Genomic DNA, 26,425 nt, shown 5'->3' with positions numbered 1-26,425 from the left:
GGCTTTGCTACATGTGAAAAATCTCATGGTCCTGGGGAATGGAATCCTCAGTCTAAACCAGCCAGACTGTATACGTAGCCAAATCACAGCCACCAATATAGGTAACATGAAAGAATAGCATATAAGGCCCTCCTATAGCTCACTGGATACACTCCCACTGGCCTCAAAATACCATGCCCTTGACCTTTACAAAATTCTCCTCCCACCTTCCTCAGGGAGTTATGCAAAGTTTTCTATGATACAAGGCAGTATGAAGTTCCCCCGCACATAGTCTCTACTATTGCTGTGCATCAAACATGCAGTTTTTAAATTGCTTTTGGACAAGCTGCAGGTATTTAAGGGTATGTCTACACTACCAGATTAGTTCGATATAAGTTAATTCGAATTTGTAGAATCGACCTTACAAAGTCGAATTTGTGTGTCCACACTAAGGACACTAATTCGACTTTGTGAGTCCACACTAACAGGGCAAGCGTCGAAATTGGAAGCGGTGCACTGTGGGAAGCTATCCCACAGTTCCCGCACTCCCCGCTGCCCATTGGAATTCTGGGATTTCTCCCCAATGCATGCTGGGGGAAAACTGTGTCGAGGGTGGTGTTGGGTAACTGTCAGCATTCAACCGTCACTCCCGCCGGTGGGAAATCAGTTAGCGCACTTTTCCTGTTAGTGACAGCGCAGACGCCACAGCACTCCACTCCACTGCGATCATGGAGCCCGCTGCGATCATCGCTGCACTTATGGCCGTTGTCAACTCCTCGCACCTTATCGTACACCTCTTCAACAGTCAGATGCTGAGAAATCGGGCGAGGAGGCTCCGGCAGCGCGGTGAGGACATGAAGTCTCAGAGTGGCACAGACCTCTCAGAAAGCACGGTACGCCGCGCCGTGGAGATCATGGTGGCAATGGGTCATGTTCATGCTATGGGATGGTGATTCTGGGCCCGGGAAACAAGCACAGAGTGGTGGGACCGCATAGTGCTGCAGGTCTGGGATGAATCACAGTGGCTGCGAAACTTCAGGATGCGTAAGGGCACTTTCCTTGAACTCTGTGACTTGCTGTCCCCTGCCCTGAAGCGCAAGGACACCCGCATGCGAGGAGCCCTGACTGTGCAGAAGCGAGTGGCCATAGCCCTCTGGAAACTTGCCACGCCAGACAGCTACCGGTCAGTAGCGAACCACTTTGGTGTGGGCAAATCTACCGTGGGGCTTGCTGTGATGCAAGTAGCCCACGCAATCGTTGAGCTCCTGCTCTCGAAGGTAGTGGCCCTGGGAAACGTCCAGGTAGTCATAGATGGCTTCGCCGCGATGGGATTCCCAAACTGCGGTGGGGCTATAGATGGGACTCACATCCCTATCCTGGGACCAGCCCACCAGGCCAGCCAGTATATTAACCAAAAGGGCTACTTTTCAATGGTGCTGCAAGCACTGGTGGACCATAGGGGACGCTTTACCAACATCAACGTCGGTTGGCCGGGCAAGGTTCATGATGCGCGTGTTTTCAGGAACTCTGGTCTGTTTAGATGCCTGCAGGAAGGTAGTTTCTTCCCGGACCACAAAATAACTGTTGGGGATGTGGAGATGCCTATAGTGATCCTCGGGGACCCAGGCTACCTGCTAATGCCCTGGCTCATGAAGCCCTATACAGGCGCCTTGAACAGCGACAAGGAACTCTTCAACTTCCGGCTGAGCAAGTGCAAAATGGTGGTGGAGTGTGCTTTCGGACGTCTCAAGGGGAGATGGCGAAGCTTACTGACTCGCTCGGATCTCAGCGAAACCAATATCCCCATTGTTATTGCTGCTTGCTGTGTGCTCCACAATCTCTGTGAGAGCAAGGGGGAGACCTTTATGGCGGGATGGGAGGTTGAGGCAAATCGCCTGGCTGCTGATTACGCTCAGCCAGACACCCGTGCAATTAGAAGAGCCCAGCGGGAAGCGCTGTGCATCCGGGAGGCTTTGAAAGATAGGTTCCTCAGGTTGCAGGGTAACCTGTGACTGTTCAGGTTCTTTACAGAGAAGCTGAACCTGCCCCTCTTTCAGTTACTGTTGACTTTCTTTTGCGGTTACATAGCCCGTTCACCACATTTCCCCCCTTCCAACACACGTTTAAAAATAAAGTTAATGGAATATTGTTAATTAACAACGTTTTCTTTACTAATGAATTTGCGTTAAAGGGTTGAAACAGGGACGCAGACTGTGGTGGGTAGGGTGTGCAGTGATGTACAGACCGCTTCTACACTCGAGGAATGACAGGCTCCTGCTCCTAGAGCGGTCTGCACTGCCGGACTGGTTGTTTCAACTAAGCCTGCCATCCCTCCGTTTCGGGACTCTGTGTGCGGGGGCTATGTGGCCTTGTGGCGGGGGAGGACTGGGGGGAGGACGTTTACAGGTGCGTGTGACGGAAGGGGTGAGGGGTGCAGGCTCTGGGCTGGGGGTGGGGGCGTAGGAAGGGGTGAGGGGTGTGTGGGAAGGGGGGAGGAGGTGTAGGGGGATGAGGGCTCTGGCTGGGGCTGAGGGTTTGGGGCATTGGAGAGGCTCAGGGCTATGGTGGAAGGGCAGGGTAAGGGCAGCCTGCCTTGCCATTTGTGTATGGCAGGCGCTAGGACCCTGGGGCACCAGACAGCATTTCTGCGGGGAGATGCTCTACTGTCAGGCAGGTACGCAGCGCGGCGGGGCGGGGGGAGACCCGTGGGGGCCAGGGCCCGATCCAGGCAGGGCCGGGGGAGAGAGACAGCTCCAAATATAGCTGGAGCAGGGCACCTGCCGCCTATGCACAGAACATGAAAAACACCTCCCAGACTGACCAGGGTGCCTAGTGACCGCACTGTGTGTGTGACCTGCTGTAGATCCTGCCCTCGTGTCTGTACCCAGGTAATGGTGACCATCCTATGCAATTACCAAACCCCTCCCCCCCTTCACACAAAGTCTTCTGTAAAGAAACATGACGGAAACAGTAATGAACAGCAAACTATTTTTAATAATCAACTACACAGTGAGGGGATGAAACTGGGATTTGGGCTTGGGTGATCCAGGAAGGGAAGGACTTCTCAAAATTTAGCGAATGAGAGCTTTTTGGTACTTGAGCACTCTGCTGGGGTGGAGTGACAGTTTTCACGGCCCCTGGCGCACCTCCTTCTTGTTATTTTGGGTGAGGGGGGTATTGGACTTTGTGGCGGGGGAGGGCGGTTGCAGATACAGTGCAGGGGGGCTCTGTCCTCCTGCCTGCGGTCCTGCAGAACATCCACAAGGCGCCTGAGCGTGTCCGTTTGCTCCCTCATTAGTCCAAGCAGCGTTTGAGTCGCCTGCTGGTCCTCCAGACGCCATCTGTCCTCCCGTTCGCTGTGTGAGCGCTGCTGCTGAGAGAGGTTCTCCCTCCACTGGCTCTGCTGGGCCGCCTCGGCTCGGGAGCAGCCCATAAGTTCAGCGAACATCTCGTCCCGTGTCTTTTTCTTGCGCCGCCTAATCTGCGCCAGCCTCTGTGAGGGGCATGCTGGAGCAGGTCGGGATACAGTTGCAGCTGTGTGATGGGAAAAAGGGACTGACTTCTTTATAAAGATACAGTTTTGCAAAGAAGAAACATAGTCTAGTCAGTCTCTGTGAACAAGACCATGCACAGCACTCAGGGAAAGTTTGAATGTTCGGAATTCGCTTTCATTGCCTGAGGGATTGCACTGCAGATCAGACAAGCGGGGCAGGACAGCAGAATCCGTGGAGCAGCCAGGCATGGTAAGCCAAAAGCTTTTGGCTGCTTAAAAGTGAATGTATACCACTGTCCTCTTGCTACAGGCAATCCTGAAAGCATAAACTCTGCCCCTGTTGCACCCCCTCGCGTCTGTTCCCTGGGAAAGATCCCTGTATGCTGCCACTCTGCAGCCTCCACCACGTGGCTGTAAAGTGATGCTCATTGTTATGCAAAGGAACAGTGAAGCACTCCCAATACTAATAGTACACAAATTACTGTAATTAAATGCAGGAGTCTCCGAGCGAGATCACCCTGAGGAGGGTCACTGAGGCAGATAGAGAGCGCATGCTGCGTGAAAGCCAGCACAAACCAGGGGCCTATGCTGCCATGCTCGTGGAGGCAATGCTCCCGGAGTACCTGATGATAGCCTGGCGAGGAAAAGTGTGCTACCACGGAGCACCCAATAAGGCAGCTCTCCCCAGGAACCTCATGCGGAAGCTTTTCGATTACCTGCAGGAGAGCTTCTCGGAAATCTCCCAAGAGGATTTCTGTTCTATCCCCATATATATTGACCTTCTTTTCAACTAGTAACTATTCCTGCTCCATTAAAAATAAATGTTAACATGTTTAAAGCACTTACAGACTGATCCTTCCCCTAATTCAGGGTCCGGGGTAACGGCTGGGGAGGGTTGGTAGGGGATCTCAGTGAGGGTGATGAAGAGATCTTGGCTGTCTGGAAAATCAGCGTTGTAAGCTCTGTCGACTGCCCCCCCGTCCTCATCTCCTTCCTCATCTTCCCCGTCTGCGAACATCGCCGAGGAACTGGCCATCGACACTATCCCATCGTCGGAGTCTACGCACACTGGTGGGGCAGTGGTGGCAGACCCACCGAGAATGGCATGCAGTGCCTCGTAGAACCGGCATGTCTGGGGCTGGGCTCCGGAGCGTCCGTTTGCCGCTCTGATTTTTTGGTAGCCTTGTCTCAGCTCCTTGACTTTCACGCGGCACTGCATTGCATCCCGGCTGTATCCTCTGAGTGCCATGGCTTCGGAGACCTTCTCGTAGGTCTTTGCATTCCGTTTGTTGGAGCGCAGCTCCGAAAGCACAGACTCTTCGCCCCACACAGCAATGAGATCCAAGACTTCCTGGTCAGTCCATGCTGGGGCCCTCTTTCTAGTCTGAGATTCCCTGGACTCCTCTGCTGGAGAGCTCTGCATCGTTGCCAGTGCTGCTGAGCTCGTCACGACGTCCACACAGGAAATGAGATTCAAACTGGCCAGAGAGGAAAAGGAATTCAAATTTCCCTGGGGCTTTTCCTGTGTGGCTGGTCACAGCATCCAAGCTCGGACTGCTGTCCAGAGTGTCAACAGAGTGGTGCACTGTGGGATAGCTCCCGGAGCTACTAAGGTTGATTTGCATCCACACCTAGCCTAATTCGACATAGCCATGTCGAATTTAGCGCTATTCCCCTCATCGGGGAGGAGTACAGAATTCGAACTAAAGAGCCCTCTAGGTCGAACTAATTAGCTTCCTGGTGTGGACGGGTTAAGTCGAATTAACGCTGCTAAATTTGAATTAAAGTCCTAGTGTGGACCAGGCCTATGTTTTGCGGAAAGAGGAAATCTGATATTAAATTTCTGCAGAGCAAATTTTGAAGGAATGTGAAAAGAAATTAAATCAAATGACAAATCAATGGAGGGAAAGGAAGGAAAATGAAAAGCTTTAAAAATTAAATGAATCTTACTGTATGCAAAGTTTGATTTATAAGTAGGATATACAAGAAGTAGTATACCTGTGCATGTGGGCAAAAACTTGGGAAGAGGAGTATTTATGAAATCTTTTTTTTTGTAAAATAATCCTATTTGGAAAGTCCAGTATTTACAATATGGAATAGCATGTAAGTTAAATTAAAGTAATAGTAAAAAGCGACAAAAAGTCCTGTTGCACCTTATAGACTAACAGACATCTGTTAGTCTACAAGGTGCCACAGGACTCTGTCGCTTTTTACAGAGATTCAGACTAACATGGCTACCCCTCTGATACTTGAAAGTAATAGTGTTGCTTTAACAATTCACAGAAGGCTAGATTCAGCCAACCTTAATCACACTGAATAGTATCTTGCTCCATCAGTAGTTCCACAGAAATGAATGGAGCTACTCAGATATGGTGGAAGAATTTGGCCCAAAATGACATGTTGTACTCAGAAAGGTGAAAAGGCACTGACCTTGTAATTTTGCTTCAATTCCAACTGTGTCTAGTCCAGGCGAAAAACCTGCAGGAAAAGAAAAAATGGCCTTTTAAATTAATACAATCATGCATTTAATTTTCAACATGACTGTCTACCAAAACAATTTAGTGACTGTAAAAAATATCAATTTCAGTACAATGGTTGTACCTTTCATACTAATTGACACTTAAAATGGAGGCACGAAGTGGGTGAGGTAATATCTTTTATTGGACCAACTTCTGCATATATATGAAATAGTATCCATTTTAAGTTTGCAGTGTTTTTGTAACTGTGTTGGTCCCATATATGAGAGAGAAGGTGGATGAGATATGTTTTATTGGATCGACTTCTGCTGATAGAGGGGAGCTTCACAGAGATCTTCCTTATTTAGGTCAGGAAATGGTGACCAGAGTGTCACAGCTACATACAAGGTTGGACAGATTGTTCAGAATAATGTTGCAGGGGACCGCTTCAAATGAAGATGGCACTGAAAACCTCACCAGTTTTAGGACAAAGGAGGGTTAGGAGGCAGCAGAGTGCGTTAAAAATTGTAATGAGCCATAATTATATGAATACTTATGAATTAAAGTTTTCAGGCTCATCTTTTGAAGGTGTTGTGCAGGTTTCCTGTAATGATGAGGCCTGAGGGGTCAGATATAGAGTGATCACTTAAGTGTTTGCTCACATGTGATAGGGTGTTTCTGTCTTTTATAATTTTTGTTTGAGAGTTCATTTGAGAGCATAGTGATTGGCTGGTTTCACTCAGATAGTTGTTGTTGGGGCATCTGATACACTGGATCAGGTACACCACATATTGTGATAAATAAAAATAAAATAAAATATATGGAGATATGCCTATCTCAGAGAGCTGGAAGGGACCCCGAAAGGTCATTGAGGCCAGCCCGCTGCCTTCAATAGCAGGACCAAGTACTTGATTTTTTGCCCTAGATCCCTAAGTGGCCCCCTCAAGCAGGGCCGGCTTTAGGCCGATTCCGCTGATTCCCCTGAATTGGGCGCCGTGCCTAAGAGGGCCCCGCGCCCAGTGGTGAGCTGGAGCCGGTTCCCAAGCTCTGGCAGCTGTCTGCCCCGTCCCTGGCCCTCCCCTGAACACCCCACCCCTCTTCCCCTCCCTCTGTCCTGCTTCCCACGAATCAGACGTTTGCGCGGGAAGCCTGGGAGGGTTCAGAAACAAGTGGCGGCTTCGCAAGGTAAGCTGGGGCGGGGGGACGCGAGGAGGGCTCCAGGGAGTCGCGGCGCGGCCCAGTCCGGCCCCGGCTAAGCGGCTCGCTCTGGCCGAGCGCCACGGCCCCAGCTCCAGCCCCGGCCGGGCGGCGCGGCAGCTCCGGCCAGGCGGTATAGCAGCCCCAGCCCTAGCCCCGGCCAGGCGGTGCAGCGGCTCCGGCTCTGGCCCCAGTCCCAGCCCTGGCATGGCTCCGGCAGGGGTAAGTGGCATGGTAAGAGACCGGGGCCGGGGGTGGGTTGGATAAGGCAGGGGTAGGGAGTTCCTGGTACAGGGAGAGGGTGTGTGTGGGGCGAGGGGGTTGGATCAGGGAGAGGTTCTGCGGGGGCGGTCAGGGGATGGGGAAGGGGATGGTTGGGTTGGCATGGGAGTTCTGGGGTCTGTCGGGGTGGTGGTGGATGGGGTCGGGGCAGTCAAGGGACAGAGAGCAGGATGAATTGGGTAGGGGGTGAGGTCCTAGGGGGCAGTTAGGGTGGGGGGTCTTGGGAAGGAGTGGTCAGGGGACAAGGAGCGGGGGGGGCTGATGGGTTGCGGTTTCTGAGGGAGGCAGTCGGGGTGGGGGTCAGATGACGGGGGGGGAAATGTACTCACGGGGCGGTTCCCTACCGGGTCTTCGGCGACGGGTCCTTCAGTGCCACGGAAGACACGGAGCGCCGCCGGGTGAGTCATCCCTGCCCGGGCCCTGTCGAATTGGGCCCGGCACTTCCTAAAGCCGGCCCTGCCCTCAATGATTCAACTCACAACCCTGGGTTTAGCATGCCAATGCTCATACCACTGAGCTATCCCTCATGTGTAGGACCAATTGATCTTGAAAGGTGTATTGGGGGAATATTGATCATCATAGCTGTGGAGATGCGTTTGCAGGTTTTGCATCTGTTTTTCTGGCAAGGTCTGGCGCTGTTTTCAGGTGGACTGTGGGGAGCTTGCTTCTGATGATGAGCTTGATAAGGTTGGATGGGTGTTTGAAGGCCAGAAGTGGGGTTTGGGAAAGATTTCTTTCAGGATGTGGTCCTCATAAAGTATGTAGTGTTCCATTTTTGAAGCTGATCATGGTGTATTCGAATGGAACTAGTGGATAATCCTGATTGCTTAAGGTGTAACATGTAGTCCAGGATAAATGCTAGCGCAGCACGTGCTGTGTCAACTTGGTTGGAGGTGCATTGGCATTGAAATTTAGTCCATTTGTGAATGTAAGTGCATCTAGTTGTGTCACGCCTGCTACTCAAAAGTATCTCACTGCATCCAAACAGGTTATTTCTGAATCCTCAAACCATGGAGGAGCCAGGCTTTGAAGGGGAGCATCTGTGGATTGGGATGGAGGATACATCCTGTGAAAGGAGCTGTGGTGTTGGTCAGAGAGAGATCGGTTGGCATTCTATCATATGAAGGAAATAAATATAATAAACCTGTCGTTGCCATGTTGGAGCTATAAGAATGTGAGCTCGGTCCTCCTGTATATGGTGAAGTATCTGGAATAGGAGGGGAAATGGAGAGAAGGCACAGAGGAGTGGTGTACTCTATGCGATAAAAGAATGCATCTCTCAGCGATCCGTGTCCCAGTCCTGCTCTGGAACAGAATTGAGAGCAATGAGTGTTTTGCGGTGTAGCAAAAAGATCTGATAGGACATCCCCATCAATTGTAGATGGGCTGAAGGGTTCGCATATCCAGTTGCCACTCATGATCCTGGAAGAATCTCTGGCTCAGTGTGTCCGCAGTGGTGTTCTGGTATCCAGGGAGGTATGCTGCTGAAATGGTGGAGATGTGCTGGATACACCAGTTCCACAATTTGAGTGCCGCTGAGTATAAAGAGTGGGAACATGCTCTGCCTTGCTTGTTGATGTAAAACATACAGGTGAGATTATTTGTCATGACTCTGATGTTCAAGGAGAGGGAGGAAATGTTCTCAGGCATCGCAGATCACTTGTAGTTCTAAGAGGTTGATGTGTAGAGTGGATTTGGTTAATGACCATCTTCCCTGCACTGTGTGATTGGGGGACACAACTGATTAGGGAGGCATCGGTTGTTAGAATCATGGTCGGTGGTGGTTGGAGGAAACAAACTCCAACACAGACATTGTAGGGCTGCGTCCACCAAAGTAGTGAGTCCTTGACTCTTACTGGCATGGATAAGAGTTTGTGGAGGCTGTGTTTGTTGGGTGATATACTGTATGGAGCCATGCCTGAAGACATCGCATGTGTAGTCTTGCGTGCCTGATCATGAAAGTGGCCGCTGCCATGTGGCCTAGAAGTTGGAGGCACGTTCTGGCAGAGATCTGGGGGCAGACCCCACACACTGGATATCAGATCTAGTATGACCAAGAATCTGTAAGGCGGTAGGAAGGCTCTGGCTTGTATGGTGTCCAATTATGCGTTGATGAATTCCAGGTGTTGTACTGGCATTAAAGTGGACTTTTCTAGGTTCATGAGGAGACCTAGCTTTGTAAACAAGTTCATTGTTATAGACTGCTTGGAGAATGTCGGTCTCAGCTGGAGTCTTGAGGAGACAGTTGTTCGAGTATGGAAAGATGATGATGCTTTGTTTCCTTAGGTAGGCTGCGACTACTGCCAGGACCTTGGAGAACACCAAAGGGGCTGTTGATAGTCTGAAAGGCAGTAGCTTGTACTGGTAGTGGTTATTGCCCATGATGAATTGGAAAAATCGTCCGTGGGCAAAGGGTACAGTGATATAAAAGTATGTGTCTTGGAGGTCAAGGGCAGAGAACCTGTCCTCCTGTTCCAGTGCTGGGATAATAGTGGAGAGGTAGCCATCTTGAAGTGTTGCAGTTTGACAAACTTGTTTAGATTGTGAAGGTCCAGGATGTGTCGCCAGCCACCAGATTTCTTCTGGATGAGGAAATAATGGGAGTAGAAACCCTGCCCCCTGTGTTGGAAAGGGACCAGTTCTATGGCTTCCAGTTGCTGAAGATGATTTATTTCTCCCCCTAGAATGGGTCTGTGAGGGGGTCCCTGAAGAGAGACAGGGAGTGGGTGGTGGCAGGGTGGGACAGATATGAAGGGGATGGAGTATCCTTCCTTAATTATCTCTAGAACCCACCTGTCTGAGGTGATTAGTCTCCATGATGGGAGAAACAGAGCTTGTTGGTCACCAGACTGGTGCAACCTGAAAGATTGTGGGAATGACTGGAAGGGGGGACATTTCTTGGGGCCTTGAGGCCTTTCAAAATTGTTGCTTCGGGGGGTGTGTGAGAGGTAGCCCCCTGAGCAGTAGGTTGTTTACACTTGGAGGGAGGCCTTTGTTTTCAGCCCTGGGTGTCATAGTACCGTTGAGGAGTATATTGCGGTGATCAAGAGTAAGGGGGGAGGTGGTACTTTCCTGGACGTCTCTTCGGCACAGGCGTGTAAATCCCGAGAGTTTGGAGGGTAGCTAGGGAGTCTTTACAGGAGTGTAGGGAATTGTCTGTGGGCTCCAAGAATAGTTTTTGGCCCTCAAAAGTTAAGTCTTCCACAATGGTTTGTACCGCTTTAGGAAAATCTGAGAGGTGGAGCCATGATGCATGTCTCATGACCGCAGCAGTTGCAATGGATCAGGCAGCAGTGGCTTGTAGTGCTGTACAGGCTAGAAGGTGTCCTTCCAATATTAGGGACTGGAATTGCTCTCTCTTGGCCTCTGGGAAGTCGTGACAGAAATCTGTCAATTTGGAGTAGTTTAAGTAGTTAGCCATCAGAGCCTCGTAGATATTCAAAACTGGAGCATGGCTGAAGAATATGCCTTGCATCCAAATAAGTTAGTAATTTCCTGTCTGGATGACTAGCATGGGGTTAGTATTGACGGCCAATCTCTTGCACCAAATTGACCACCAGAGAATTTGGGGTAGGGTGCAAGAATAGAAATTCAGCATCTTTCGCTGGATGGTAGTACTTTTTGTTGGCAGGTTTGCAAGTCGGAGGGATGGACGCTGGGGTCTGCCAGAGCCCTTTTGTGGAGCCTAGAAGAGCTTCATTGATCAGTAGTACAATCTTGAAGGAAGAGGATGTGTGGAGGATATCAAGCAGCTTATGATGCTAATCCTTGATTTCCTCCAACGGAATCTGCAGGGGGTCTGCAATCCTGCAGAATAAGTCTCGAAAAAGTCTGAAGTCATCGGCCATAAACAAGAGCCAGGGTTCCTCAAAGTCATCGACACAGCTTTCTAGCAAAAAATTTCCTAGCTAGAATTTCCTCCAACAATATGCAGCTTTCCTCATCTCCCTCCTCCCCACACGTTAAGAGCATTTCTTATGTGATGTTTCCATTTCCTACCAAACTAGGAAACGAAAGACTGAAATCTGGGTGAACATAATTTATTTGGATTATGACAGTGCCAATGAGACAGGCATCTATTGTAATAGTCTTAACTAATAATGGCCTTGGTTTTGCAGGGCATTGTAATCTTCGTATTATTTTTATATAGCTTTTCACATAATAGTACAATGGCATTAACAATATCCTAAAGCGTAAACAGACATAAAGGAGTCAGGAGTAGCTTATTTTTTATATATATATATATATATATATATATATATATATATATATATATATATATATATATATAATATATATATATATATATATATATATATATACACACACACACACACACACACACACAGGGTCGGCTCCAGACCCCAGCGCGGCACGCACGCGTGGGCGCCCTTTCCCGGGGAGGAGGGGGGCGGCAGTCATGCCTGCGGGAGGTCCACCGGAGCCCCGGGAGGACCGGACCTGCCGCAGGCATGACTGCGGAGGGGGTGCTCGTCCCGCGGCTCCAGTGGACCTCCCGCAGGCATGACTGCGGACGGTTCGCTGGTCCCGCGTCTCGGCTGGACCTCCCGCGGGCACGCCTGCGGCAGCTCAAGCAGAGCTGCCGGACCTGCGAACCGTCCGCAGCTGCGGGAGGTCCAGCCGAGCCGCGCGACCAGCGGACCCTCTGCAGTCATGCTCGCGGCAGGTCCGCTGCTCCCGCTGCCCGGGCGCCTCCGCGCATGACTTGCTTGGGCGGCCAAAAAAGAGAGCCGCTGTGTGTGTTGTGTGTGTGTATAGATAGATAGATAGATAGATAGATAGATAGATAGGAGTCAGGAGTAGCTTACTAACAGCTGCTGAATGTCCAAACAAACACTTATCACTTGAGAACATGTCAACCAAAAAGATTTAAATTTACCAATTATTTATTTTCTATTTCAGTGCCACAAAGCAACTGTGCCACAATCACAATCATAGACATCCCATTTTGCTGAGCACCACAGAATGCCTTATGCTGGTTGGTTCAGCAGCCTGTACGATCAGTGCTGAAGCAGAAAATCTGCCTTTGGGGGGAAAAGATAGATCTGTTTTTATTCAATACGAAGCAGTTTTCTGAATTTTAATATCCTCATTTTATCTTCTATAAAATACGGATATTAAAAAGAAAAACCACTCAATATTAAATAAAAGTTGATTTACCTTTTCCTTGGAGGCACACTCAATACTCAGAGCTGAAAAGTAATGGTAATATGCCACCAGCTTTGTGTGTGCTGTGATGCCTCAACACAGTGGGAAGTTGGTAATCATAGGCTGAAATTTTGCAGACCTGTTAATGAAAAAGTAGTACAAGTTTAAAATATGTTGAAATGCCTGCTAATTATGTTAACACGGTTGAAATGCTTTTTCCTAAACATGTTCCAGGTCACCTTTAACAACTTTATTGTCTTCAATCCCTATTGAAATGACAGTCGATAAAAGACGAGAGAAAACAAGTAACACTAATCTTTTTTATCATTTCTCACTAACAGAAAATTACTTGCCAAAAATGCAGGTAGTTTACTGTAACCTACTTTATCTTAGACATGATATATAATCCAGTATAATAGTCTAGTCAATTTAAAAGCAACAAACCATAATGAACTGGATTTTTCAAAACTCTGATGTATAGGAAAGTTGATCGTATCCATTCCAAAGCTATTTTCACATCCGTGATGGTGAGCAACACTATTTCTGCATTTAAATGCTCAACAAGATGTTTGTGTAAACTGGTAAGGAACAAAAGGTAAATCAGTTAGAAATATAATTAAGTAAACATTAATCAACAGTATAAAACATCAACATTTTTTTACAAACAATAATAAATTATATTTTACCATAAATAGTCCACTTACTGCTTCTGCTTTTTATTGTACTCAGTATAAAAAGGTAAAAAATATTTACATGATCAAGAATTCAAGTGGTTTGTTATGGAATGGGCTCCAGTTAGCAAAAGAAACAGAGACCTTTGGTGTTCGCTGTTGGAAATCACTGGCATCCAGGAAACAAAACTATCTATATTTACATGTTGAATTATATTCTTGGTATTTTGGGAAATATCAGAGTTTAAGTCTTAACTAGATTTAGCTTATAAGTTTTTCAATTTTAGCATTTAAATTCCACTGTAAGTCTGAATGTTCTTATTTTTAAATGTCTCTCACTCCCTGTAGGCCTTCCATCAATTGAGCATTATAGGCTAGCGTTTCCTGAATCTCTCTTGTGTCAAACTTCAAAGATATGGCCTGGGAGCTTTCTATGTTCTATTCTTGGTTTTTTGAATACTATCACCACGTATCTACAACCAATTTCCTTTGATATGTTTAAGACAGAACTATAGACCTAATTCTCTTCTGTAGGTATCAGGTATGGGTAGTATTCCAGCTGATGAAAAATACATGGAGCTCAATCTCCAAACCCAGAAACTCATTCAGTGTCATGCTGCTGTTTTCAAGGAACATGACTTGTACTTTAGCAGGGATCTACGTATCTACAGGCATCTACATTCCAAAACAGGGATAACTTAAGAACCTCCTTACCCCCACACAAAACCAGGACGGGAACATCATAGGTATTAGGAACAAGACTAATCACTTGAAATCAACAGAATTTATGTACCAAAAGAACTGGTGAGAAGAACTCACCTCTAACATTAAGCTATTGACAAAACTGAACTAACTGTGAAGCATCTCACACATCCATTGAGACAATAGGCAGCAGTATTTATGTCAGTGTTATGGTGTTGCTGGTATAACCCATCAGCTCCGTAGGGTGGTATGGCCCTGTGGCCCAAGTCACCAGGGCAAGCCTGGGCTTCAGGACCATAAGGCCTAGTGGCTGAAGTCTAAATAGCAGCCCTTTTCCCAGGGCAGCATGGCCCCGGTCAGTAGGGCTACCCCAGGGTTCGGGATAGTAAGGCCTCGTGGCCAAAGTCTAAATAGCTGTCCTTCTCAGTGTAATATGGTCCAATTGCCAGAGTCAGTCACACGGTCCCGAGGTTCAGGACAGCAAGGTCCAGTGGCCAAAGTCTAAATAGCTGCCCTTCTTCTCAGGGCGGTATGGTCCAATGGCCAGAGTTAGTCGGGCTGTCCCGGGATTTAGGACAGCTGCCATTTGGTTCAAGGCAGCGTGACCCAGAGGCCAGAGTCTAACCAGTTGCCCTTGGATTCAAGGCAGTACAACTCGCTCCTTCGGGCGGTGACCTCATTGAATGGTGGGTATGGTGAAGGATAAGAGGACTCAGATGCAACCTACTCCACTGGACCTCAGGACCCAGGGCCCTGAGGAACCAATTCTCCTGTGTTCAGGCTCGGTCTCTCTCTTCAGCCATTCGCTTCCTACCCTCACTTCCAGCATTGGTAGCCTCCCAACATCAGCAAACTCTTCTCTGTCATCCTCGGCGGTCAACTGGGTGTCTGCAGTGGCTTCAGCGTAGTCAGCCTCTGTAGCCTGGGGCTCCAGCAGCTTCCTGGCAGAAGCCTGCTGTACACATCTGCTCTCCTCAGTCGGCCCAGACTGAATGGAACTGCTCCCTCTTATACTGTGATTCCAGTTGGAGCATGCCGAGCAGGGATGACAGGGTGCAGCTTCCTCAGCCCAGAGCCTGGAGTTAATCCCCTCCATCCCAGTGTGGGGTAGGTATACCCCACCACATATGGGAACACTGCAGAGTTCATCTTTTTTTCTTGGACTACTGGAAAGGGAATGGGCTCAGGACTGGGGTGTTTGGTAGATATCGATGATGTTTTAAATTTACAGGATAGATGCCCAAATTACATAATTTATTTTTCTCAATTAAAAACTGATTCTTAAAAAAAATATTACAAGAAAGCTTCTGTGATGACTTTTTTGCACTATCTAAATATTATTTGCTTTTCTTGTTGATTAGTATTCTCTCAGTCACTGAACAGATAAAATGAAGTTTCCACCTCTGGTGTACCTCTGTATGATTTCCCCATAAACCTGTCTTTTATAATCCATGGGATGATAAGCCAAAAGTACAAGAAAATACATTCTGTTGGCTCTATCCATCAGTATGCTTGTGGAAAAATTACTTAGTTACCTGCTTTCTATTGTATCTGCACCATTTAACAGCTGTACATATTTCTCTCTTGTACTTAACCTAGTCAAGATAACTGCTGTAGCTGTAGTGTCAAACTGGAAAAAAAAAGTACTTTAAGATTTAGCAGGAGACACCTAAAATATGCATTTCATATCTTTGGTAACAATTCAAAATGTATTTTTTAAATGTTATGTTTAACCTGTTGAGGAATGCCAAGGCATCAACAACTGAAAGACAAATCCTGGCAAATCCATTTGCACGTTGAACAGTACCTGAACTTTAAAAAAAATAATTGTTTGCACTTGGGCTGGTACTACTAGCCTATTTGCTGTAACACGCATATATTATAGACCAGGGGTCGGCAACCTCTGGCACGCGGCTCACCAGGGGTAAGCACCCTGGCGGGCCGGGCCAGTTTGTTTACCTACCGTGTCGGTAGGTTCGGCCGATCGCAACTCCGACTGGCTGCGGTTTGCCATTCCAGGCCAATGGGGGCAGCGGGAAGCTGCAGCCAACACATTCCTCACCTGCGCCGCTTCCCGCAGCCCCCATTGCCCTGGGACGGCGAACCACGGCCACTGGGAGCCGTAATCGGCCAAACCTGCTGATGCGGCAGGTAAACAAATTGGCCCGGCCCGCCAGGGTGCTTACTCTGGCAAGCCGCATGCCAGAGGTTGCTGACCCCTGCTATAGACAGTATTAGGATCAATGAAATTTTGCACAGTTGTTAAACAATACTGTGCATACACAAAAGAGAATCCCACTTATCCAGTGGACAAATACGCATTTGGAAAAATCCATTAACCTCAGTCAAGTGATTTCCACATCCCACCTCACCCAAGCTGCATGTCACCACCACAATCCTTCTGAATGAGAAGGACTGGAGAGAATTCACTTTGTAGTCGTTCAATGCACTCTGCAGTGCTGGACATTAGTCTTATGATTAGCGAGATTGTCAATTCCTCCCTCAAGTGGGAAGCAGCTCTTAAATGAATGATTATTAAACACAAGCTCAGAAAACCAATTCTTGACACTCATTAATTATTGCCAAATGTTAAAAAGCCTGGAAATGAACCGTTAAGAGATACACCAAGTTACCTACTGACTTCATTACTCACTATGAAGTTACCTCATGTACTCAGCACCCAACCTTCACTTTCCCTCCTGCTTTGTTCAGAATTGGAAATATAGAGCTAAATGTATATTGTTAAATTTTGTATGGGAATTTTCTAAGTTTTTTTATTTGGATTGGTGTATGTGGTACATATGAAAACAGCCCTGAATCAAATAACTCTTCCTGATTCAGTATAAGAATTTAAGCACATGCTTAAAGTTAGGCATATGCTTAAGTATCTTTCTGAATCAGCACCTCTAGCAGCAAAATCATGTATCTTTTTTTTAATGGCCAAAGATACGTATTACTTATATGTACAGTAATCGGAATTCTTAAAGATGTTTGTCCATATATATATTCCAATTATCATTTGTGTGTGCTCCAGGAGCTTGAAACCGAAGTCTTTTGTCCAGCAGTGTCCACTGGGAGGCACACATGCCCAAAGTGTTCTCATGCCCCTTACCAACAGCATACAAGGCAGAACGGGCCAACCATCACTTAGTTCCTTGATCACCACAGAATTCCAGCTGTACAGGACTCCTCCTTAGCACAGGGGAACGAAGTTGGATTGTGGAATATACTAATGCCCAAATTCTCAAAGAAATGAAGGTTACTTGTAACTGGAGTTCTTTGAGATGGCTCCGCTTATTCACACTTAGGAATATTGCACCTCCTAGTGGTGCCTAATAGTAGAACCTTCTCCAAGCAGTGTCAGAATGCTCGCGCAACCCTTCCTACTACTCCTCTCCGCATTTCTCAATATTCTGAGGATGAGGCTATATAAGAGTAGGCGTGTGCTTACTCTGAGCATAGCCACTGGAAAGTTTTCCCTCAGAGGTATCCGTAAGGTCAGCTCTGGAGCCCCCTGGAGTCGCACAAAGGTCCTGCCAACCCACAACCCCCTCAGTTCCTTCTTTCTGGCCAACTCCAACAGAGGGGTAGGAAGGAAGGTCTTGGAATAGACATGAGCAACACATCTCAAAGAACAGTTATGGAAAGATTAATAACTATTTTTCTTCTTTGAGTGCTTGCTCATGTCCATTTCAATGTAGGTGACTCTCTAACAGTTGCAAATGGAAGATTCAGAGTTTATTGACCTGCTGATTGCAACACCACTCTGCCAAATCCAGCATCATCTCTAGCCTGTTGGGTGATGAGGTAGTGAAAAGTGAAAGTGTGAACTGACAACCATATTGCAGCTCTACAAACGTTCTGGATAGGAACTTGTGCTACAAATGCTGCCAAAGATGCTTGGGCCCTTGTGGAATGTGCTGTCAGGGCAGCTGGGGCAGGGACCTTTGCCAGGTCATAGCATGTGCTGATGTAGGACGTGATCCACAATGAAATTCTCTGGGCCTTTCATCCTGTCTGCAAAAGCCACAAATAGTTGAGTAGTTTTCCAAAATGGCTAAGTCCTTTCTATGTAGAAAGCCAGTGCACATCTTGTGTCTAGTGGGTGGAACCTCTGTCGGAATGTGGTTTTGGATAGAAGACCAGTAGGAAGATATCCTGGTTACTACGGAAACCACCTTTGGAATGAAAGCTGGATGAGGACGCAATTGGACCTTGTCCTTGAAGAATACCATGTTATGGTGGTTCTGAAGTAAGGGCTCAGATCTCTAAGCCACTTCTGGCACAAATAATGTCCACCAGGAAGATCACCTTCCAGGACAGGTAGAGCAGACAGTATACTGCCAGTGGCTCAAATGGAGGTCCTGTCAGTTTTGACAATTCCAGTTTGAGATTCCTGGGAGGGATTGGTTGCCATACCTGGGGGTACAATCTCTCAAGGCCCTTAAGGAACCAATTACAGATGGTGTTTGAAAACACAGAACAGCCATTCATCCATGGGTGAAAAACTGAGATTATGGACAGATGACCTACTTAGACTTTGTTTTAGGTGTAGTAAGTAGTTCAGAATAAATGCTATTGTTGATAGCATACACAAGACACTCTTCTGCGTAGACCAGATCGAGAACCTTTTCTTCTTTGCCAGGTAAGTAGCTCTGGTGGATGGCTTTCTGCTCCCTAGAAGTACCTTGCAAACCTGCCCTGAGCATACTAGCTCTGAGGGGTTCAGCCATGGAACTTCCAGGCTGTCAGATGAAGGGACTCGAGGTTAAGGTGACGCAGGTTGCCCTAGTCTTAGGAGATCAGGTTTGGATACAGAGGTAGAAGAACTGGCATCTCCACAGAGAGGTCTAAGAATGTGGTGAACCAACGCTGGTGGGGCCAAGCAGGGCTATCAAGATGACCCACGCTCTGTCCTTTCTGATCCTAAGCAAGACTTTGTGTATTAGAGGAATGGGAGGAAATGCATAGTAGAGATACCCCGTGTAGGGGATGAGGAAGGTGTCTGTGAGACATCTGGGTCTTTTACCCAGGAGGCAACAGAATTGAAGACACTTCTTGTTGTGCTTTGTCATGAACAGATCTATCTGAGGAGTTCCCCACCTCTGGAAAATGGTGTTCACAACATCTGGACGAATGGAGAAAGATCTCCTGAGTTGATCCGCTAGCTCGTTCTGTGATCTCAGCAGATAGGAGGCCGGGAAGTGGATCGAGTGGGTTATGCAGAATTCCCACAAGTGAAGTGTTTCCTGGCACAGGTGAGAGGAGCATGCTCCTCCCTGCCTATTGATCTAAAACATCACCATCATGTTGTCTGTGAGAACTGACACGTTCTTGCCCGCCAAATGGGTCTGGAATGCCTGGCATGACAAGCGAACTGCTCTGAGCCCCCAGACATTGATGTGTGTAGCGAGAGCTCTTCCGGAGACCAAAGGCTCTGAGTTCTGAGGGAACCCAGAAGAGCACCCCAGCCTATCACTGAAGCATCTGTAATGAGAGACACAGATGGTTGGGGTCAGCAGGTCAAACCACCAATTGAGAGAGGTGATCACCAACAGGGAACTGTGATAACTGTGTCCAAAGAGTGTCGGTTTGATGAGTATACGGATGCCAGCCATGCCTGGAGAGGTCTTAGTTGAAATCTCACATGCTGCACTACATACGTGCATGAGGCCATGTGGCCCAGGAGCTTCAAGAAGTTCCTCGCTGTAGTGATGGAGTGATCTCTGAGGTTCTCTATAAGCATCACTATTGCTTGGAACCGTGCTTCTGGGAGGAAAGTTCTGGCTTGGACAGAGTTGAGGATTGCCCCAATAAACTCTATCCTCTGAACCAGGGAGCGGGTAGACTTCTGAACATTTCTCAGCAGACCCAAGTCCTGAATGTTAACTGGATTAACTTTGTGTCAGACTCCACCTGGCCATTGGTCTGACCTCTGACCAGCCAGTCACCAAGGTAATGGTAGACCTGAGCCCCTTGTCTCCTCAGGAAGGCTGCAATGACTGCCATGTACTTCGAGGGGTTGCTGGCAGGCCATATGGGAAAATCACAAATTGTTAGTGCATGTGGTTCACAATGAACCTTCGGAACCTTCAGTGTTCCTGAAAGATCGAGATATGGAAGCAAGCAAGCAGGCGTCCTTTAAATCAAGTCCCCAGGATCCAGGGAAAGGATAATGGAAGCCAAGGAGACCATGCAGAACTTTGGCTTCTTCATGTATCTGCTGAGCTTTTGCAGGTCCAGAATTGGTCTGAGACTGTTGGCTTTCGGGATAAGGAAATATCAGGAGTAGAATTGTCAGCCCTTTAACTCTGGTGGAACCTCTTCCATGGCTCCCACCCATAGGAGCGACTGCACCTCTTGGGCTAGAAGTAGCTCACGAGAAAGGTCCCTGAAAAGGGATGGGGAGGGCGGGAACAACTGAACTAAAGAGTATATCCCACTGCTATTATGCTTAGCACACAATCGTCTGTTGTAATGCGGGCCCACACCTGATTGAAATGGGATAAACAGTCCACAAAAACAGGAGAGGCTGGATCCAAATTCTATCCTGGTATGTCGTCCTCAAGGGTCCCATCAAAAGGCCTGCTTGGACCTACCAGAGTAGGTGGAAGGGCAAGGCGTAGACATGGATGAGGACAGGGGCAGAGGTCTTCTCTAAAGCTCCTGCTCCTTTCCCTTTAGTAGTCTTGCCGGGCAGGCGGTGGGAAGAATCGAGCAGCCAGTTGAGGCTTATAATGTTTCCTTGTGGGTGCCAGTGTATAAAGTCCTAGAGACTTCAGAGTGGCCTTTGAGTCCTTTAGGCTGTGCAGCTTGGAGTCTGTGTCATAAACAGATAGTTAAGGGTTAAAGTCTCTTTTACCTGTAAAGGGTTAACAAGCTCAGTAACCTGATGAACACCTGACCAGAGGACCAATCAAGGGACAAGATAATTTCAAATCTCTGTGGAGGGAAGGCTTTGTCTGTGTCCTTTGTTTGGATTGTCGTTCTCTTTTTGGATCTAAGAGAGGCCAGACATATTCTTCAAGTTCTCCAAGTTTCCTGAAGTATTTTCTTCTATTCAGTCTAGTGAGTATTAGAAAGGTGGACTAGTCTTATAATTTGATTTCTACATTTGCAATTGTGTGTTTGCTGGAGAAATATCTTTATTTCTGTTGCTGTTACTTTGATTATTCTGAGGAGGAGGGAGGGGAAGTCTCTCCAGTTTTTTATAACTTAGACCCTGTAATTTTTTCCATCCTGGTATTACAGAGATAATGTACTTTCTTTCTTTCTTTTAATAAAATCTTTTCTTTTTAGAACTTGATTGATTTCTTCCTTGTTTGGATTTTCAGGGGAAAGGGAGGGGGAAAAGTGAATCCCTCTTTGTTTGATTCAAGGAATTTGAATCCAGGTATCTCTCCTAAGGACTTGGAGAGGGGAGAGGGGAATGCTTTATTTCCCTTGGTGCTGAGACTCAAGGAATTTGAATCTGTGTTCCCCAGGGAAAGTTTTGGGGGAACAGGGAGTGTGTCAGACACTTAAAACTTGACTGGTGGCAGCAAGAACCAGATCTAAACTAGGATTTTAGTTTAGAAGAGTCCATGCAGGTCCCCATCTTGTGAACGCTAAAGTTCAAAGTGGGGAATAAACCTATGACAGTCTGTCTGCTCAGAGAAGAGTGATGTGTCCACAAAAGGAAGGTCCTGCAAGGTCTGTTGGACCTCATGCAGCATGCCTAAGGATTGAAACCATGAGCTTCTGTGCATTGCCACCGCTGTGGCCACAGATTGGACTGCAGGGTCTGCATTATCCAAGGCTGCTTGCAAGGATGCCTTTGCACCGATTTGCCTTTCTTCACAGGAGCTGCAAATTCTTGACTGGACTCCTGGGGTAATAACTCCTTAAATTTCAGCATGGAATCCCAGAAATTAAAATCGTACCTGCCCAGGAATGCCTGTTGAGTCATGATCCTGAGCTGGAGGCCCCCTGTTGAATAGTTCTCTCTGCCAAAAAGGTCTCATTTTTTGGCATCCTTGGCCTTGGGGGTTGGCCCCTGTAGCCCCTGTTTTTCCCACTCACTGGCTGTTGACACAACCAAAAATACCAGTGGTGGATATGTGTAAAAGAAACTCACAACTCTTAGCTGGGATAAAGTATTTGTTTTGAGATTTCCTTGCTGTTGGCTGAAGAGACACTGGGGCCTGTCATAATGCCTTGATGGGGTCCATAATGGCCTTGTTAAGAGCAATGCCACTCTTGATGGGCTGTGACTGTTAGAATGTCCACTAGGGCATGGGAGCACTCCCTGATCTCTTCTACTTGGATCCCCAGGTTTTGAGCCCCTCTCTTAAGGAGCTCCTGATGAGCCTTGTAGTCATCCTGGGAGGGTGCTACACCTGCTCCCACCAGTCTCATCAGGAGAAGAGGAGGAAGCCTGTACTGGTAGGGGGCACTGTTCTTCACACTCAGCACCAGACAGGTCTTAAGGTGCTGGCCCTTGTCATCCAGCACTGGTCTCAGTACTGAAGCCTGGGTCCTGCTCTGAGTGGAGCAGTGGAAGTGCTCTGGACTCAGACACCAGGGAGTATGACCTTCTGCAACGAGTCCTCTGCATTGTCCAGAAAGCTCAGGGGTTCCAGAATAGCCATTGAACTGCATCTGCCACTGCCCCGGGGGCCACACTATGGATGGGATGCCTTGGCTTGGGTCCATGGGCAAGATAGTGCTAATTGAAGTGACAAAGCCAGTTCCTGCTAGAGGCATATGACTTGGCCTTTGACTCTGTCTCCGAAGACTCCCCTCCTGGAGACAAGGAAGGAGCGGTGCTGATCAGTGCCAGCGATCAGTGTTGAGAGCGATGAGATGGAAATGGGCCATCATGGACTGTTTCTCTTTTGAAGACACCTGGGGCCTCAGTGCTGCTGAGGTCTTTCCCATCAGTGCTGCTGCTGTCAGCTCTTACATAGCTGGAGACACTAGTACTGGCATGAGAGTAGGTCTCTCACTGCAGCAAACGTGTCTGGCATCGATAGTACTGCCAACAAAGTATCTGCAGTGGCTCTCCTGCAGTGGTGAGTTCATTGGTACAGGACTCAACAGTACCCACTCCGGTGCTGGAGTAAACGGCACTGCACAGGTTGCTGAAGCTGTGGAGTGTCCCAATGCAGGTCTCACTCTATTAGTGTCTCCATGCCCTGCCGACCTTGGGGATAGGGATAGACAACTATCAGTCTTCTTCTATTTCTTCCTCTGTACCAGCGAAGGAGCATGGTGCCGAGGTTCTCTCACTGGGGCATTTTTCTTTGGCACCGGAGATGGTTGATGGTGCCAAGGCTCTCGAGAGGTAGAAGGAGCATCTTTTCTCAGTGCCAGTGATGAAGGGCAGCGCTGAGGATCTCAAAAAGTAGCTGGAGCATTCCTTATTGAGACTGAAGTGCTTGGTGCCAAGTCTGAGTGGCCCAGTGGTGATGGAGGCCTTAGTGCTGCCTCCATTAGGATAAATCTCAGTCTGGAGTCTATATCCCTTTTGGTGCAGGGCCTGAAGTCTTTACAGATCTTACAACGTTCTTATATGTGAGCTTCCCTTAGGCACTTAAGGCAACTGGAATGGGTGTCACTCACAGGCATAGGCTTGTGGCACGAGGCACAAGACTTAAAACCTGGAGACCAAGGCATGCCCCGGCACCAGGAAGAGACTAACTCCGTTAATCTATCTAATAACAGAAACTTAACTACTAACAACAAGAGATAACTATATACAATATAGGGTTGAAAAAGTCCACTGAGGGATTGCAAGGATAAGGTAGTTCCAGTGACCATCAAAGGCAGTAAGAAGGAACTGAGAGGACCCTTTATACTGGTGCTAGGAGCATGTGACTCCAGGGGGAAGCAGAGCTGACCTGACGAATACCACTGAGGGAAAATTTTCCAGTGGCAGTGCTCGGGGCAAGCACACACCTGCCTAATGGAATGGACATGAGCAAGCACTTGATGAAGAACTCCACGCTGCAGCCCTAGAAATTTCAGTAACAGGGACTTGCTTAAGGCAAGCAAAAGAGGCTGCCACAGCTCTGGCAGAATGAGATCATACCATCACAGGTACAGAAATTTCTGCTAATATGTAACATTCAACAATACTTTATTTAATCCATTTGGAAACAGTTTATGGCAGCGGATTTCAATCTTTTTAAATTTGCGAACCTCTTAAAAGTTTCTAATGAAGGTGTGGACCCCTTTTGAAATTGTGGGTCTGCAGACCACGAGTTGAAAACCAGTGGTTTAGGGAGACACAATACGATCCGTGTGATTTTTAGCATAAAACACAAATAATCTAAATAATTTTCAAAAACTTTTAGTTCTATTTAAATAGTATGCAAGAGCTCTGTGATGTCCTTCTCAGTACTGCACACACTATTCCAGATGAAGCTGCACGATTTATATAAAAGGTATTATATTCAACTTTCCATTCCTTATGCAATCTAACATCTTGCTTTTTTGGACTACAGTTGCACACAGATCAATGGAGATCTCCATTGATCTGTCTACAGTGTCACACAGTTCTCTTCGTTCAGTATTATTTTAACTCAATAATTCACTTACAAATAAATCTTTAAAAAGCAAATGCTATCCCTTAAGTTACGGGTATTTTTTACTTATTTGTCAAGTGTATCCTGTAGCTTTTACTACGACAGATCTAGAAAGCATTAATTTAAAATACACAGTTAACTTACTTGAGGCCTCCCTGCTCTCCCAATCATTTGCAGAATATCTGTTTCACTGTATTCTTGAAACATTCCTCCAACGTAGTGCATTGTAGATTTTATAACTACCAGATGTGCGGGTAAATTTACTCCCATAGCTAAGGTACTAGTAGTAACTGAATCAGATTAAAGCATATTAATTTAATAATAAACAGTATTCGGTATACTAGCAAGATTTTAAATAAAGCAGGAAATATATGTTCCAATCCTGTGAGGTGCTAAAAAATATTTGTTAACATTTACAGGTAAATCAGGGTCCAATCTTTCATTCCTTGTGCACCAAAACTCACATTGAAGTAATTGCTAATCATTCAATACAAACAGTTCAGGAACTGTTTGAATATAGCCATGACTTCATCCTATTTTGTAGTGACTGGTATACTTAAGGATAGTTTTTGGGTCTTTTAATTTGCCTGTAAAGTGACATGCACATCTATAGTACTAAAATAATTCTCATAATAATGTATTTTTCATGACCCACCAGTCTCAAACTCCAGGCCCACAAGGTTCATAAGAGCAGTGGCAGATTAGCCACTGGGCCTGTAGGGGGTCCTGGAAAAAATGGGGGTCCCCATGCTCCTGCTGGGGAATGGGGTTGGGGTGCAGGGACTTGCCACGTTCCGCTCGCCCGGTGCTCCTGCCAGGAAGCAGCGGAAGCCCCCACGCCCCAACCCCGCTCCCCAGCAGGAATGTCAGGCAGGCAGAGCACGGCAAGCCCCCACACCGCAACTCCATTTCCCCAGAAGAAGTGCATGGGAGGGATGACTGCAGGCAGAAGGGGTGAGAAGGAGCCACCACTTGCTCTGGCCCAGTGCCCCAGGCCCCACAAAAGCTTAATCCACCTCTGCACAGGAGCAACCAGGCTCCAGCACTCCACATGGTAGTACTGTATTCTGGCAATAGCCTACTTGAGAACCATGAAGCCCACCCGCATTGGTGAGATTCTGCCCCTACGGTCTGATTTGTGGAGTCCCCAAGTGGCTATTTGGCCCACTGGCCCTACTTAAGCCAGCAACAGGAAGCCATCTGAACAACGAGGCTCCACCCCCTTGCTTTGTCCCAATCCCTACTACCTACTCGTGCTTCCCCAGCTTGATCTCCTGGCAATCTGACCTGCTTAACTCCTGGCCCCTGACTGGTAGTTCCTGACCTCCATTTTGTCTCCTGCTCCTGACTCCCTGGTGTAAGGGACCAGAGTGTAGGCAGTCTTGCCTAACAATCACAGCTGGGCTGGGGTCCACATGTCAAGGATGAAAGTCAACAAACAGGGATCAGAGGAATTGCTACAGCTGGGTTCAATAAGCAAGAGTCATGGTCAGGCTAGAGTCAGAGACCAGAGATTAGAAGATGAGGTGAAGTCTGGAGTTGCAGCAGGCCAGAAGTCTCTGTGGTTGCCCAGATAACTTCCTGGGGCACCCACCTGGGTTAAATAGTGTGCTTCATCAATCAGAGGGCTGCAGGGTACTCTCACTCTGGGTCATTTGGGAGGTACTTCCTGTGATGCCTACTTTCCACAATGCTCCCTGGATGGGCTCTGCAAGCCTTCCCAGTGGTACTGTGAGCTATCCCAGGATCTGCAGACCTAGGTTCTAGTCCACGGATCCTTACATCTGGTATCTGGACCCAGTCTGACTCTAGTTCCCGACTCGTGTTCTGATCTCTAGTTTTTCTCCTGATTCTGATCTCCCAGTGTCCCAACTCAACTGATTCTTGACTCCTGTCTTGTAACTGCGG

General features: G+C 47.5%; 1 protein-coding gene across 19 annotated transcripts in view; it reads right to left on the bottom strand.

Moving 5' to 3' along the window:
• The window catches only part of HFM1 (helicase for meiosis 1), a 105,073-nt gene that overhangs the window by 39,370 nt on the left and 39,278 nt on the right, over positions 1–26,425 (bottom strand). For all 19 annotated transcript variants that reach the window (XR_005583993.1, XM_039486101.1, XM_039486100.1 and 16 more), the window contains 4 exons: positions 24,662–24,807; positions 15,485–15,579; positions 13,021–13,154; positions 5,903–5,950 (listed from right to left, as the gene is read on the bottom strand). Coding sequence is in view for 18 of the 19 variants with exons in the window: in XM_039486101.1 (XP_039342035.1) it covers positions 5,903–5,950; positions 13,021–13,154; positions 15,485–15,579; positions 24,662–24,807 (423 nt within the window). In the remaining variant the exon portion in view is untranslated. The remainder of the gene's footprint in view (positions 1–5,902; positions 5,951–13,020; positions 13,155–15,484; positions 15,580–24,661; positions 24,808–26,425) is intronic.

Source organism: Mauremys reevesii, linkage group 8 (assembly GCF_016161935.1).
Source record: "Mauremys reevesii isolate NIE-2019 linkage group 8, ASM1616193v1, whole genome shotgun sequence".
NCBI classification, from domain to species: Eukaryota; Metazoa; Chordata; order Testudines; family Geoemydidae; genus Mauremys; species Mauremys reevesii.
The sequence above is the reverse complement of the archived record's forward strand: the minus strand, read 5'-3'. Positions and strand labels throughout refer to the sequence as shown.